The sequence below is a fragment of the Cololabis saira genome, chromosome 14 (genome assembly GCF_033807715.1).
Source record: "Cololabis saira isolate AMF1-May2022 chromosome 14, fColSai1.1, whole genome shotgun sequence".
NCBI classification, from domain to species: Eukaryota; Metazoa; Chordata; class Actinopteri; order Beloniformes; family Belonidae; genus Cololabis; species Cololabis saira.
The window spans coordinates 19,603,769-19,619,240 of record NC_084600.1 but is presented as its reverse complement, the minus strand read 5'-3'; the positions used below and the strand labels follow the sequence as shown (position 1 = coordinate 19,619,240).

The window sequence follows — 15,472 nt, the reverse complement described above, 5'->3', positions numbered from 1 at the left end:
TCCCTGAAAGAACATTTTTCAATGACTCTGGCCAATGCATGACAATTCTGTCAGTGTTTCCTGAGGAAGGTCTTGATTCTCTTCAGTGTTGAGAAGCAGTTCTCAGATTCAGCTGTAGTCAGAGCAGTAATAAGCACAGAGAAAGTTTTCATAAAACAGTAAGGTTCTCTTAAGGACAGTGCAGTTTCAGCCTCCTCTCGCGTGCAGACATGTTAATGCTGGTAACGGCTTCTCCACCCGTTGCTACTGCATTTATGATGCAAACTTAACTGATGTCTTCTAGGTGTCTACAACTCCTCTGCTGGTTCTCGAACGCTGAGGAAGTAGCATTAAAAACACCTTTGTGGTTGGTTGTGGCCTTTGAGGTATTACAAAGAATATCTGTGAAGCCATATCGCGCTCACAGCTCTCATCGATTTGCAAACACTTTAATCTAATTGTTCCAGGTCTTAGAAAGCCTTTTAACAGTGGAAAGAAGTCAACGTAACTGAGGAGGGAGCAAAGGAAGGAGAGATGAGGTGAGATGTTGATTAAGCAGATTCAGATAGATGAAGAAATGCTGATTTCTTTTCTCCTCTGTGTGATAAAACCATCAGGAGGAACTGTCAGACCTCTTTGCTTTAATTGTACACAGAAACCTACAAAAAAAAAAAAGCTGTTTCCAAGACTTCTAAAGACAAAAGCAGGAATCAGGTACAGAAGCATTTAAGTAAAATGAAGAAACATTTAATGTGATAGTTTCCTTTTATTGGTGCTAGCAAGCTGAAGAATAGTCTTTTACAGTATTGGCATAAAGTTGGAAACATTAAGATGCACTCTGTACATTACTATCTGTTCTTACATTTACACAAACTTCAAATCATCAATGTCTGTGTGGACGTGAAAACATGGTTTTCAAATGTAGCTCCTTTTGTGCTGCTTTTTCCTGTGTGATGATTCTTTTTTAAAACTATTTGAATTCACACATTCAGTCATCTGATATTTTTTACAAAATTAATAGGTGCACTGTTTTAAAAAAGAAAAGTTTAATGGAAAATATCACAATCATACCGGTTTGTATGATGGCGCTTCGTCTTTTATCCCGTTACAAAGCTTGACGATAATCGGTTTTATCTTAAAGACCTTTTAAACAAAGATTTCTACGTCTCTTCACTGGCTCTTAGAAGGGTTAAAAAATTTAAATTAAAAAAATAACGGAATGGCGAACGGATGTCAGTGGAACTAAATTATCTTCAAAAGTTAAAACAAAAACTGTGCTTTTCTTAAGACTGGATTAAAGAATTATTGAATCATTTGTCAGGTTTTAAAAATTACGACCCTCATAAATATAGAATCAGTGTGTGGAATGCATAAAATATATCTGGAGAAGTCCCGGAAATGTGACACACAAGCAGCAACTTAAGGTTTCACAAGTCTTGCTGGTGAAGTTTTTATCTTCAAGATGAAGTTTTCATTGTAAACTCTACTGGCAATCTGATGTCGTCAGGAGACGTTGTCAGCTGCAGATGTGGAGTCATGCAGATCAGAACAGTTTGATCATGCTTTCCCTGGACTTGCCGACCCCGACCCACTTCACTGAAATGAGAAAACGACAAAGAGGGGACGTGAGTGGCAGGTTTGGCAAAGCTGCGGCCCGTTGGGCTCCAGTTTCTCCATTAAGGCGAAGGATCTCTTAACAAACCTGGCACTTTCAGGAAATCCTCGATGAAGTGAATGTAACTTTGTGCCTGTGGAGGCAGATCCTTAAAGCTCCGGGCTGTCTCGGTGCTGCAGCACCAGCCGGGTAACGTCTTGTAGTCCACCGACACCCGCGTCAACACGTCCATGTTTGCTGCAGCGGAGCAGGGAAAAACAGATCATCTTATTTACAGATTCAGCAAAAGGCCCAAAGCTGCGAGTTGAACAACTGGTCTGAAAACAAATGTGGCTCAGGAAAATAAAATTATAAAAAAAAATAGGATTCCTTTATAACCTTCCTGCACATTAGTTAGACAATTAAATTCGGCAGTACAATGGGGGAGCTATGGAACATAAATTAGCTCTTAAATATACTGCAAAATAGATTATGAAAAGCTCGAAATGTAGCAGTTTCTACTGGAGGAAGCTGACTACTGTGAAATAAAGTGCAATTAAAGAGGGTTATGTAGCAATAAACTTATAACAATATGGGTGCAGCACATCAAAGGAAAGTTCATATTTCTCCCTGGTGCGAGAAACAGTAAACATTACTTATAATGGGTAGAAATGGTATAACAAGATGAGCCTCTCCCGCTCATACCGTATTGTTACTGGCTCTGTCGTCAGCAGAGCACATCTGTTTGCCCCCGCTTGGTCAGAAGTGACTCTGCTTTAAAATAGTAAAACAAAACAAAAAAAACAACTTTGCATGTCTGACCGCTGTGATCTTTTGTAGGTAGAAAATTACCTCAGGCCACAGTTTTTATCCCGTTATGTCAGGAACCCATCAGCACTCGGTAATTATATATGAACAAGTCAAAGTATCATCAAAATCTTGCTGCAATCGTCTCCAAGCCGTTGGATGTAGATGGATATCTAGTCTGTCAAATATCTGGAACTGCCATCATCACCACTGGCGAATACCAGGTGATTAACGCGAGGATCTAGCGTGTCGTGTGCCCCTTTTACATTAACAGTCCCGGTGGCGTGTGTGTGTCCAGCTGCCCCGCGAATAGCTCTCCTCCGAGGGTGGTCTTAACCGCCGGGCAGGTCTAATGTAAACAGAACTAAGCCGGGGTGGCGGGTCATGGGAGGGGTTTGTAGATCACGTAACCTGAGTACAACCCACCAGGGAATTATTTTTAAATTAATTTATTTATTATCATTTTATAAAATAAGTAAACAGCTGATGAGAGTAACAGCAGCAGCAAGACGTCACAGGTACGATCTATATTAGCAAGATGAGTAATTGGGGAGACGAGGAGATCCGGGAGTTAGTCAGCCGATGAGCGGATTTTTATAGTATAATAACAAACATGCATAACATACATTTCACTTACACAGTCAAGAACCACAAAGGATGGTCCGTTGTTTGAACAAGTGGAGACAAAGATGACAAACCGTGACTTTGCAAGAAGCAAAACCCGGCCAAAAACATTCATTCCGATGTTCATCCATCCTCATTTTGAAAATGCGTATGAATCGTGCTGATGTCGGGACAATACGTCATTCTACAGACCCACACAGGTCACGTTTTGTTTTGCGGATAAAGCCTCCCGACTTGCCTTTCCTCCCCTCAGCTCGCCTTCAGCCCCGAGGTGACAGTGATATTAGACGGATCCAATCTAAAAACGCCTAATAAGAGAGCATGGCTAGGTCAGCGTGAGGAAGGTGTGGCATATTGTTAACAGTCTCACTGAATGATTACAGATCCCACCTTGAGCTCTCCCCTCTGTCCACATGTGCCAACCAATTGATTCACCTTTGTTGTCTTTTCTTTTTGGTGTTTTGAACAAGTCAGTGCAGTTTATACCACTTGTTTCTTCCCACACATCATTATCAAATAATCAACTCCTACTTTTCACATTCTTGTGCTCATTTCCCACGTGTATTGATAAAATGTGTGTTAGGGACCAAATATGAGAATATTCTGCTTTAAATACGGTCTGTACAGCATTACCGCTTCTGACCATGTGGGGGCAGCATATCACAAGAAAGTTGAAGAGCAGCGTGAATCGTAGCACCAGGAGATGTGCTGGACCGCCACTATTGTCATTTTATATCAGTGAAAAACTTGCACATATTTGTGTTATGTCCTTGGCTTGTCCATTTGTTTCCCTTTTGATGAGTAATCATTTGAGGACAAAAAATTATTAATATAGTTGCCACCTTTTGGACAGTAAAACTCTGCATGCCTGTGTCATCTCTATCAAAGCACAAACCTAGTTTCCAGTGTTTAAACTTAATATCTTTTACAACCAAATTTACACAATTTTCTTTATGGATCTATTAAACATTCAAGAAGGAATAACGCACCTGGAAAACTCAGTAGAGGTTTTCCATCAACCTTATAGCCCACTCCCACTTTGATCTCAGGCAGTGTGTCCAAAATATCCAGTTTCGTCAGAGCAATCCTGCAAAAACAAACACTTACTTCAGATCTGATGACGGACAATTAACTGTCACAAACATTTCAGCTATTCTGTAAAAAAGTTAGGATAGGTAACTTACGCAGAAAAGCCGTTGACCATGTGGGCGTATCTGACTAAAATCAAATCCAGCCAGCCGCATCGCCTCTTTCGACCCGTCGTCACGCCAAACTCTCTCCCTCTGTTCTGTAGGAGCTCCCCAGTCTCCTGCACAACAAATACACAAAATCAGTTTTGGAAAACCATATCAAATTGGGAGTAGAAAAAGAAAAGGAAAAGCTGAGCAGCCATAAGGTTTTATTAAAGTGTTAATAAATCAAACTGAGTTGGGGCATTGCGATTAAATTTTAAAACAAGGTGCACCAGTGAAGCAGTAAATGTTAGTCTTTTCATCATTGTCAAACATCTGGTGAAACGTTATTAAGAAATTGAAATTGGCTGTGTGTGCATGTTTATGTCAAGTGTGAGAAACAAAGAAAGGACAGCTGTTATCACAAAAACAGCAGATGGGGACAATAGTGTGCAGGCCCTGCACTCAGCTAGCCTTCTGCCGACCCGCTCCCCTCTGACCTGCATCACAGCGACACCTGAAGAGTGAGCTGGTGAGCTTAGTTTGAAAAGGAGAAGGCCAGTCACTAGACTTTGACACGTTTCATCATGTGAAAAGCAGAGTTGAAGCGAATGCAGCTTCTGGAAGAGTCACTAATGTGACATAAACTGTATAAAAAGAACCAAACACACTCTCTGTGACATCACCCATCGGTTTTCTGACGAATGGATTTTTAGTCCCATTTTTGGAGTCCGGGTGACATCACACTGGCAGAAGTTGACTCCACACAACCTCCCATTAATCCATAAATGGGTTAAAGAACCTCACCTTAACAGAGTTATCACAAGCTTGCTGACAAATGTTGAATAATATTCAGTCTGATCTAATCCTCATTTTAGAAGTTGGTACTGAAGCAACCGGGCTGCTCGAGCGAGAAGTGACCGAGCCGATCGGAGCTAGTGACCCACAACCTGGAGGGATCCAGCCAGCGATAGTCCAGCTAGCACCAGCTAGCAGCCTTTAGTTCGGCAAAGGTAGCTGCTGCCAGCTGCAACTGCAGGGCCAGTTGCAGTGATCTATTAGTACAATTCAAAACACAGCAGGCCATTTATTCTTTAAAATAAGAATGATCTCTTAGCTCTTCATTCACAACTGTGAAGTTCTCCGTTGATGCTAATACAGCTAAAGGGATGACAACCCCCCTTAACACCACAGCCTGAAAAGCACCCGTCACTCAATTCAAAAAGAAAAAAAACCCATAATGTTTATAATTCAATCAAATTTGACCTGATTTAGTATATAATGCAGTGGTCTTCAACCCGGGTCCTGCAGGACATACAGGACCTGCTGTCCTGCTAAAGTTAGTGACGTTCTGGCTCAAATTAGTGGCGAACTGACAGACTTGTGTGAACCTTGATGACAAGCTGATGCTGATCCAATCATTTAAATCAGAAGTGAGTTGAGCAATGTCTGAAACGTGCAGGCTAGGAGGCCCTGAGGAACACTGTCCTAATGCATCAACCGAGACGCATCTGAGTATGTTCATGTTGATCCATCTTAACAGTATTACTGATTCAATTCATTTGCAATGAATAGACAGCTTGTCATATATAGCACTCGCTCTTTCTGCATGTATATTTTGCAAATGCAACACAAGTGTTTCCATGAAGCGTTTGCAATACAGGTTATTTTTTTGTGATATTTAAGTTTTCTAGGGGTTGTGGAAACGTGACTTTAGTTGTTATTTTGAGGGATTTCATGCTTCGGGTTTGGTGGCTTAATAAATTACGTAAGGTCCTGGGTCTCCGGTGCTCTCTGGCCATTGGAAAAGCAAACCAGTTCTTTGTCGAAGCTTTTTGGGATCGGTTCTAACACCAGCACTGATTCTGAGTTGGTCAACAACCCCACACTAGTTCTGTTAAACAGGATTCATGTGTTATGTATGTGCATGCATATAGGTAGGTGTGTGCACATTGGGTATAGATTTATTTTTATGTATATTCAGTTACAATAATCATTTATTTATATAAATAAATATACAATTCTATACATTCAAAATGTGTCGGTATGCATATCTATTTATATATGGGTACATAGATTCATACTAGTCTTATCGTTGTTATTGTCTATACAATGGTTTTGACATGTCTGGAATGAATCAATTAAATTAAAATATATGAAATGAAAATATTAAGAGATCCATTGATTTTGGTGCAAAAAAGATAATTATTTTGACATTGTTTTCCTCTTAGTTTAAGACTACCATCTACTTTCTTTTAAAACAAAAAGGTCTGTAATTTCTCTAATTTGATTTTTTTTTTTTACCAAATCCTTTACTAAGCCATAAGAAAACTTAAAAAGAAAAAAAAAAAAAAACAACTAAAAAACATTGGAAGTGTTGTGGAAAAATTGACTTCAGGGGAGATCCCAAGTTTTGTTTCAGTGTTAAAAAAAAAAAAGGATTGGTTAGAAGAGTTGATACCGCAAGTAAAGAAGTCAGTTCTGAGCTCTCCGAGTGGCTTCTTCTAAAGGTTCTGAATGGACTTGTGTCTGCCACCCTCACATGAAGCAGCAGAACTACAGACCCTGCAGCACAGATGACGTTACAGCATTTATGTAAGAAGAGCCAGAGGAAATGCTGCAGAGAGGGTTTGAGGCGTGTTCATCTCAGGATTTCCTTCATATGTGGAGTTCTTCTTGGGACTCATTTATTTCCAATTAGAACTAGTCAATGAAAGTGTTTATAATAACTGAAATGCTGCATATGTGTCTTTTCACTCACGTTATCCTGCTCTGTTGGGAAAGCACCGACGCCCACTCGGGTCGTGTATGCTTTGACGACGCCGTAGACTCGGCCAACGTAAGAGGGAGGCACGCCGAGGCCGGTGCACACACCTCCCACGGTGCAGTTTGAAGACGTGACGAAAGGATACGTCCCTAAACAGAGACATATCCGTCAATCCGGGCAGGTTTAAAAAAAAAAAAAAAAAAAAAAAGATATCCATCTGCCTAATCCGCTGGACAAACATCTTGTTGCTCACCAAAGTCAATATCCAGGAGAGCAGCATTGGCACCCTCCACCAAGATCTTCTTAGTGGGTCCAGTCAGAGATTTGTGCATGAAGTACACTCCATCAGTCACCAGAGGACGCACCCTCTCTGCATAGTGCTGAAAAACAGCCACAACATTTTTACTGGCTGAGAGCCATAACGGAAGAAAGTACTTGCATCCTTTCCTGGAAAGTCTAAATCAATGTCAGGAAAATAGGAATTAACACATGGGAGCAAGTAACAAAGAAAAAAAAAGTCAGAATCTCAAGTTATTACAGCATTAAGTGAATGTGCATAACAGTTATATTTGTGAATGGAAAGATCTTTGTGAAAAACTACAAGTATTGAAATATCAAAACAACGCAACTGCATCAGTTAATGCAGTGAAATGGATCCATGAAGAGATCTCTCCTCACCTTCAGCTGCTCAAGCTCTTCCTCGATGTCGATGTTGAGGTTTGTATACATGTCCATGAAATGTTTTGCCAATTTACGGAACCTGCAGAACAAAACCCAGACACAGATTACGAGGGTGTTTAAATGTTCTCACAAATGTTTTTGAGCAGCCCCTCTGAGGTTTTTAACATGAAATAAATGAGTGAGTGAGGACTGAGGAAGAACTTCCAGAAAGCAGCGGTAACACAGGTGAGTGCTGCCACCTGCTGGCCGAAAAAGATACCGACAGTTCATGAGACCTGACTTGTCTGCAAGAAATGTAGATACAAGCGCTAGCAAAATGTAATTCAAACACTCTTAAAATGTTCTGAAACTCAAAAGGATAAATCCATTTTAGCAGACAGGCGCCTCTATTTTTTTGTAGTTGATAGCCACATTTGCTACATTTTCAGAATTAGTATTTGAAATAAAAGTGCAAACCTGCAGGAGAAAAAAAAAAAAAAAAACTACATATCCAGTGATTTAAAACAATAAAATAAAAAGAAAGCACTGCTTTGTCAAGATAAATTAAATGCGGACATTTCAACAGCAATATTTTGAGGTTTTCAAATGCCAGTAGATCAGCCCCACATACATTTATATTTTCCCCAATTACGGTAATATTACCATTTCATCGGTTCCATCTCTAAATTTCAGAAATAACAGTGTAAAAAACAAAGCCACGCATGGCTGAATTATGGAAAATTTGACAATACTCCGTTTCCAAAGATCATTAAGTTTTGATTGATGAATATAAATACAAAGACTGATGATTAAATCATATAGATATAGAATTATAAAAATATTTATATATATATATATATATATATATATATATATATATATATATATATATATATAGATAGAAGTGATATAGAATTACAACACAAGAAAACAAAAAGTAATTGCAATTTATCACAACCAAAACCTAAAGAGCAGCACTAATTAAACTGGTCATGGACACCTAATTATCCCGACTGTTACCTCGCTGTCTCTTCAGCTGCTTTAAAGATATTCTCCTCAGCTTTGTTCGACAATTTTCCCTTAGTCCGTATGAACCGATAAGATTATTGAGCGGCTGTCACAGTTTGAAAACCTCAGCTCCCAGCCTCTCATCTCCAGCTGCAGCTGCAGCTCCAGCCAATACTGAGTCAATAATACAGACGTGCAGGACATTCCTTTAGTAAAAATCACTCAGCTAGACAGAATTATGATCAATTACCACAGTCATGTGCACTTAAGCGTGTAATTATTTACAGGCAAAGTTTACTAATCATGTTATTAGTCATGTTTGTGGGGCCTGTTTGAGTTTTGTGACATGGGGCTCTGCCATCAGAGGTGGGGAGAGTGTAGGCTCCTTGTGACACTAAGATCTGTGAACTCCTGTCTCCAGTTTAACCTGCCATCTCTATTTTTAGATTTAGTACATTTCCCTCATGGCGTACTTAAGTCCTATTTGAATGCTCCTCTAGTGGTGATCCTTTTGTGTCTGAAATGCATCGAAAACACCTTGGAACAAGGTTTCCACACAGGCATTCACAATAATAAAATGGTAAACAGAAACCGAGCTGGCAACGGTAACTAGGGAGATGACTTAGATAGATAGGTCAGTTGCTACCACGACTACATCTGTATCAGTTTTCAGTAGCTACTCTTATTCAACACATTTAGAACTTAAAAATACAACAAAAACACAGCGATCTTTGATTCACATCAGCGTGTAATCATGTATTAGACGCGTTACATTCATAAAAAAGGAAAAATGCACTTACTTGTCCTCGAAAACCTTGAAATCTGAGACGAGGTCACAGACTCGTAGACCGTTCCGAGCAGCTTTGGACGAGTAGGCAGGACCGATGCCTTTCTTTGTGGTCCCCAAACTGACCAGAACCAGATAAAAATAATCAATAATCCACAAAATATTTTCACCCAGAAAGAAGGCTTCCTGTTTCTGAAAACTGTGGCACTGATAGAATATTTGAAAGATTTAGCAGAAGACGTACTTTTTTCCTCCATGTTGCTGCCGCTGCTGCTCTTGGATTCCATCAACAGCTTGGTGGAAGTTGAACACTGGAGGCAGACAGAGGGGACCGTCAAATGAAAGAACCCATGATGGTCAGAAACTCAGAAGGAAAAAAAAGCAGCAACTCACCAATGTGAGCACGATCAGAAATCTTCAACCTCTCCTCCCATCCTTGCAATCCTGCACAAATTACAACAAAAACGTGTCTCACAAAAGGTTTTTCCCTGACAATCATCTATTTTTATACAGAAGCAAATACGACATGCTGTACACTTTTTTTTCTAGGCCATCACCATTTTTTTTTACAACTTATTTCAGGCTCGACTGGAGGGAGATGTGATACATCACCTTTGCCTTTGTGCAGGTTCTTTTCTGCCTCCTCAAACAGACCCGGCAGGTGAATCACAACTCCATTACCTGTATAAGAAAGACACTCAACGTCTGACACAACATGCTGCACATGTACTAAAACGTTTCCCCACGACTGCTCCTTGTCCAACACTCACTTGTTCCCTCCCTCTATAACCCCACATCCACAAAAGGGACACCGTGTAAGATGTACATGAAAACAGAACCCTAAAGCGATGAGTTTAAAGTATTGACATATTATCGTTATTCACAACAGAGCATGGAAAACAAACTGAGGAAATGTACCATTTTAAGAATGAAAATGGTGATTTTGAATTTGATGGGAGCAAAAACATATCAAAAGCTCGAAAAGCTGATGTTTCCCACTGTGCATCATCCTCTCTTTTTAAACAATAGTCCATTCACGTTTGGAGAGGGGCCACTGCCTTGTCCCCTGCACACAAGATTTTTATTTCCAATTTTACACTGTGGAGTTTTATTCTTCCTCTCAAATGTGATATTTTAATAATTGCCAGCTAGTTTCAAAACGCTCTTCCAAGTGTTTCTTTTCACTGCCACTTACTTTTCTATCCTTTTGTTGACCATGAACCTACTTTTTTGAGACGTGTGACTGCCATGACGTCAAAAATGAACGAATGTTTTCAGAAAATGATCACATGTCCCACTTTCAAAGCTTGATATGTTTTTTTTTTTATGTTGTTTAGTAAATGAGATATCGGTTTGAACTCTGCTTTTATTTATACAGCATCCCAACCGTTTTTAGAGCTGTGGATTTATATTTCACAATGTTCAATAAATTATCTTGTATCTTTTGTTCTTGCTGCTGCTGTGTAAACTTAATTTATTGGGTTCATTTCACGTCAGCCAAATCCTCAGGAGGCTGTTTTCTTCTCAACTCTATTGTCTGAGAGGTGTTTTTATTACTTAACCGACTGATCTGATTTACAACAAGAGCCACTTTCTAAAACAACATGAAACAAAAGTGATAAGGCAGCGAGCAGTAGTCCTGAAGTTGACCTGATAACAACCTTATCCTTTTGTTTTATTATGACCTTTTATCGTCCCGACGCTTTCAAAGCTCAGAAAGAAATACAAGCATCATCTCTTACCGATGAAGGAGACAGCCTTCTTGTTGAGCACGCCGCTGGGGAGCAGGTGGAAGTCATACTCCACCGAGTCCACCACCACTGTGTGACCTGCGTTGTTGCCTCCCTGCAAACAGGACAAGCATTCAACTCTCCACAGCAGTTTTTTCTTCAAAGGAAACATAAATATGACGTACTTGAAAAAGTTGATGCAGACCTGAGGTCCCAATGAAATGTCTGTTACATGTTTTGTTCAGAGATTTACAACAGCAGCTCCTTTTTTCATATCTTTACAGCTGTGTTCACAGCAGCAAGTTTTAGGGGGTGGGGGTCAGACAACGGAGTCAACTCCACCTCCCTCTTCTGTGAAATGGACTTTATTTGAAATGCTGCTGCTTCGATTTCACTTCAGAGGAAGTTTCTTTTGGATCCGTTGGTTCTTCCCCCAAGAAGGCCAAGTTAAATTCAGAAAAAACATATTATTCTTTGTATTGAAGACTAAAACAGTAATGATGACCGGGCCGGGATAAAGGTGCGTCCTATTTTCTCGGAAGTCGGAACAAAGAATGACTCAATACCCGTTTAGACCGCACCCGACAGATGTTATAAACATTAAAATCATAATTTATTTGCTTCTGGAAATTAAAGTATTTTAAAGTTGAAATTACTTCACAGAGCTTCCCATTGAAACTTTCCACAAGGAAATAAATATTTTCAACTTTTCAGAATACACGAGGTTTCTCTGACTTTTTGTGTTGAAATTCCAACTTCAGGTGGTTTTCCAATTGAAACTTCCAACTTGGACATTCACATTTCCAAGTAGGGTTTTCTAACATTAAGCAAACATGTGATAAGAGATATCATGGTTGAAAACATCTTGCGATACATGAACAGATACTTTAGTCAAGGTCTTTCTGCTTTGCAGCTAAAATTGATCCCTGACTTCTTTTTCAGTGAGTCAAAGGATAGAGTTTAAAATCTTATTGCTGGTCTACAAAGCACTGAATGGTCTTGGACCAAAATACATGGTTGATCTGTTAGTTCCTATGAAGCTCCCAGACCCCTGAGGTTCATCTGGATCTGGTTTGTTGTGGTTCCCAAGAACCAGAACCAAGCAAGGTGAGGCAGCGTTCAGTTATTCTGCTCCTCACCGGTGGAACAAACTTCCTGTAGACCTGAGGTCTGCTCCAACTGTCAGCTCCTTTAAATCAGGCCTAAAAACATTACTGTTTACTGAAGCGTACTCCTAAATTAAATACTTACCTGCTGTACTCTACTGCCCTTATTTTTAACAACTTGTGCTTTTTATTATTTTACCTCTTTTATTTTATTTTATTTGTTATTTACTGTTTAATTGTGTCTTTCCGCTTTTAATGTTGATGTAAAGCACTTTGAATTACCTTGTGTTGAATTGTGCTATACAAATAATCATGCCTTGCCTTTAAAGTTTTCAGAGTTTTTGAGCTTGTAGCCACTTCCCACACCCAAACATGTGCCCTCCGGGACAGAATACGTATTTTTCCGGTATATCTCCTTTAAACTCAGCATCAGAGGACAAGTGCATACCTGCCAAGTCTCCAGTTTTGGCCGGGAAACTACCGTATTTCACCCATCTTTCCCATCGTCCTCCTGTATTAGTATTTTCCCATAAATTTCCTGTTTTATAATAATATAATTTTTTAAAAGCATTATTGTGTCTCTGCAAACTGAACTGCCACTTGCTGTAGCCTGGTTCTCGCGAGGTTAGTGGCGACAACGGGAACAAACACGGAACAACAAATCAGATGGGTGGATGTAACCAGAGAGAAGGCATTTCTGCCAACAAAGCGAAGACTTCGTTTAAATATCTCTAAAAATGCTAAACCAAATTTACTTTCCAAAAGAGGAGCAGGTGGGACAGAGAGCCAGAGGAGTTAAAATGACAAATTAAAAGAAAATGTTTCACTTGAAGACAATCAATGTGTACATAAACTGAAAATATTTTAAATAAATAAACGTGTTTTAATCCACTTTTGTGTTTTCATTTAGGCTCTATTATAGGAATAAGAATGTCCACAGCATTTTAGTGTCAACAAAGGTCGGCCTATCAGATTCTGAGCACATAATTGTAGTATTTAAGTGCTTGATGGGTAGTTATTTTAGATTTCTTGTAAACCTGTCTTAAAATGTAAGATACTGGACCTCTGTTGGGATGGTGGGAAGGCTGGCAGTGGAAAATTTCCCTTATTTTTAAATCCAAAACTTGACAGGTATGCAAGTGGAGCACAGAAAACATCGGCACTGATGGCTGTTGCAACGTTAAACCACCTCAGTGTCTCTTGGTTAGGGTTGCCAACCGTCCCTTGAAAAACGGAATCGTCCCGTATTTATAAACTAAAGTACACGTCCAGTATTGAGCTGAAAAGGGACGCACTTTGTCCTGTATTACTGTGAGAGTCAAAAAATACCAATGGAAAATGGCATTGAGCTGTTGAGTTCATAAGTTATTTTTTTCTGTTTTACTTCAACTTCAGTCTACAGTCATGGCTTTTGAGGCACAAATATGTTTACAAGTTTTCTACAGACTTTCTGTTTGCACTTTTGTTATTGCACTAAAATGTGCACTATTACAGAATGGATGTTCTGCTTTCTTTCTATTGTTTTATATAAATGTATACAATTTTAAGTTAAGCAGGACAGGTTTCTGTTTAAGAAAGATACTTATTTTGTTATTTTGTATTAAAGTGAACTGCTGAATAATAACTTGTTTTCCATGTGTTCATGGCATTCAAAAATATGCATCTAATTCAATTCAGGTTCGAGTCAAATAGTTAAAAAAAAAAATCGTTTCACTTACAAAAAAAAGGGGCAAAATAAATGAATTGGCTGGCCCTGCTGATAAATAAGGTGTCCCTTATTTATTTTCCAGGGAGTTGGCAACCCTACAAACAATGGTTTGAGTCTTGTCCCAACAAGGAAACAACTGGAGCACATTTTCCAACGCGACTGGACAAACAGCTGGTCGATGTCTTACGGCTGATTTATGGTCCCGCGTTACACCGACGCAGAGCCTACGCCGTAGGCTCTGCGTCGATTTAACGCGGACCACAATGTAGGCTTTACATAACCGCAGGTCTTATCAGGACTCGGAGGTCATCGCACCACCGCCTCAGTATTGGTGATAAACAATGAAAAAAACAGCAGATAAGAAGCCTCGGGACCCCTGCTAGTGTGAATCTCTCACTTCCACATCCGGGAGGTCAGAGAAGGTTGTTGACGTCGTTTTAACTCCCCCCATGTCGATAATCATCACCAAAATTCAGAAAAGAGGCGACATAATAAGTGTGGTGGGGTACCTGGCACCTGCAGACAATGTCCGCGTCCATGGCCAGCAGGTCCACGACTTTCCCCTTGCCCTCGTCGCCCCACTGCGCCCCGAGCACCACCGTCACCAGGTTCCGCTCCGCCGGGACCCGCAGCGGCGACGCGTCCTGGCTCAGGCTGTCCCGCGGCCGCTTCAGCACCGGCTCCCCGTTGACGTGCCCGGCCTCCCGGCCGTTCACGCTAGCCATGTTGCTGTCGGATGCCATGCTGCTGTTGCTGCTGCCAAACCGGAATCTCCTTTTACCGCGTTCTCCGCTCCAAGGGAAGTCGTCCCTCCGCTGCGCCGCCAGGGGGCGCTGTCGCCCCCCCCCCCGTCTGCACCTCTCTTCTTTTTTTTTTCTCCTTTTTTTAGAAACTTTATTGAAAGGTCAGACGTTACAATTAGTGAAAACACATTCAGGTGTTCCCAAGGCAGGTAGTAATGTACATGTCCAATTACAACAGTAATAATAATAAACAACAATTAAACAAATGTAGTATATATAATGACATGACGTTATTAATAGAAAAGACTACAACAGCTGAGTGAATTGAGCATGACAAATAATACAGCATTAGAAATCCAGAGAGTAACAAGGGAACATGAAATTGACCCTAATGTGACATATTTTAAAATGCTTTAACCTAAAGTGCAACAGACTGAATAAAATAAATAATAAACAGACATAATGAAATAAAAGGAACTTATATAAATAAGTAATTAAATTAGTAAAGTAATAAAACTAGTAAGGAAAAAAAAGCAGCTTTTATAAGGGGGAATTCAGACTGATTTTATTCAATTCAGTAGGGAAAGTTCTTTAAGAGATCATATAAATTTCGTGCCTTAATTGTTGTTATACGTTTTAGAGATTTCAAATACATTTTAAATTCGTTCATAAATACACAAAATTTTGGGGATGATTTTAGTATCCTATTCTTGTGGATAAAAAATGTATCAATTGACTTTTTATGAAATTTATGTAGTATATCATTTTTGTTTTGTTTGTTGGGGAA

General features: G+C 39.8%; 1 protein-coding gene across 1 annotated transcript; it reads right to left on the bottom strand.

The window, feature by feature from the left end:
• Positions 1 to 710: 710 nt before the first annotated feature.
• adssl (adenylosuccinate synthase, like) lies at positions 711 to 14,745 on the bottom strand. Its single transcript, XM_061740053.1, has 13 exons — positions 14,452 to 14,745; positions 11,141 to 11,243; positions 10,011 to 10,079; positions 9,792 to 9,842; positions 9,643 to 9,709; positions 9,412 to 9,519; positions 7,622 to 7,703; positions 7,197 to 7,323; positions 6,938 to 7,092; positions 4,189 to 4,313; positions 3,994 to 4,091; positions 1,682 to 1,831; positions 711 to 1,575 (listed from the first exon to the last, which is right to left on the bottom strand). The coding sequence occupies exons 1-13, from the start codon at positions 14,683 to 14,685 to the stop codon at positions 1,523 to 1,525; spliced, it is 1,422 nt and encodes a 473-aa protein (XP_061596037.1). The 5' UTR covers positions 14,686 to 14,745; the 3' UTR covers positions 711 to 1,522.
• Between the last annotated feature and the right edge of the window lie 727 nt (positions 14,746 to 15,472).

Bases quoted from the DNA above. Each gene is read 5' to 3' on its own strand.
- adssl (XM_061740053.1), bottom strand. From the start codon at position 14,685: ATGGCATCCGACAGCAACATGGCTAGCGTGAACGGCCGGGAGGCCGGG. The intron at 7,093-7,196 runs GTGAGCAACAAG...GTCTCTGTTTAG, and splicing joins TCTCCTGGATATTGACTTTG to GGACGTATCCTTTCGTCACG. The intron at 4,092-4,188 runs GTAAGTTACCTA...TTGTTTTTGCAG, and splicing joins ATGGTCAACGGCTTTTCTGC to GATTGCTCTGACGAAACTGG.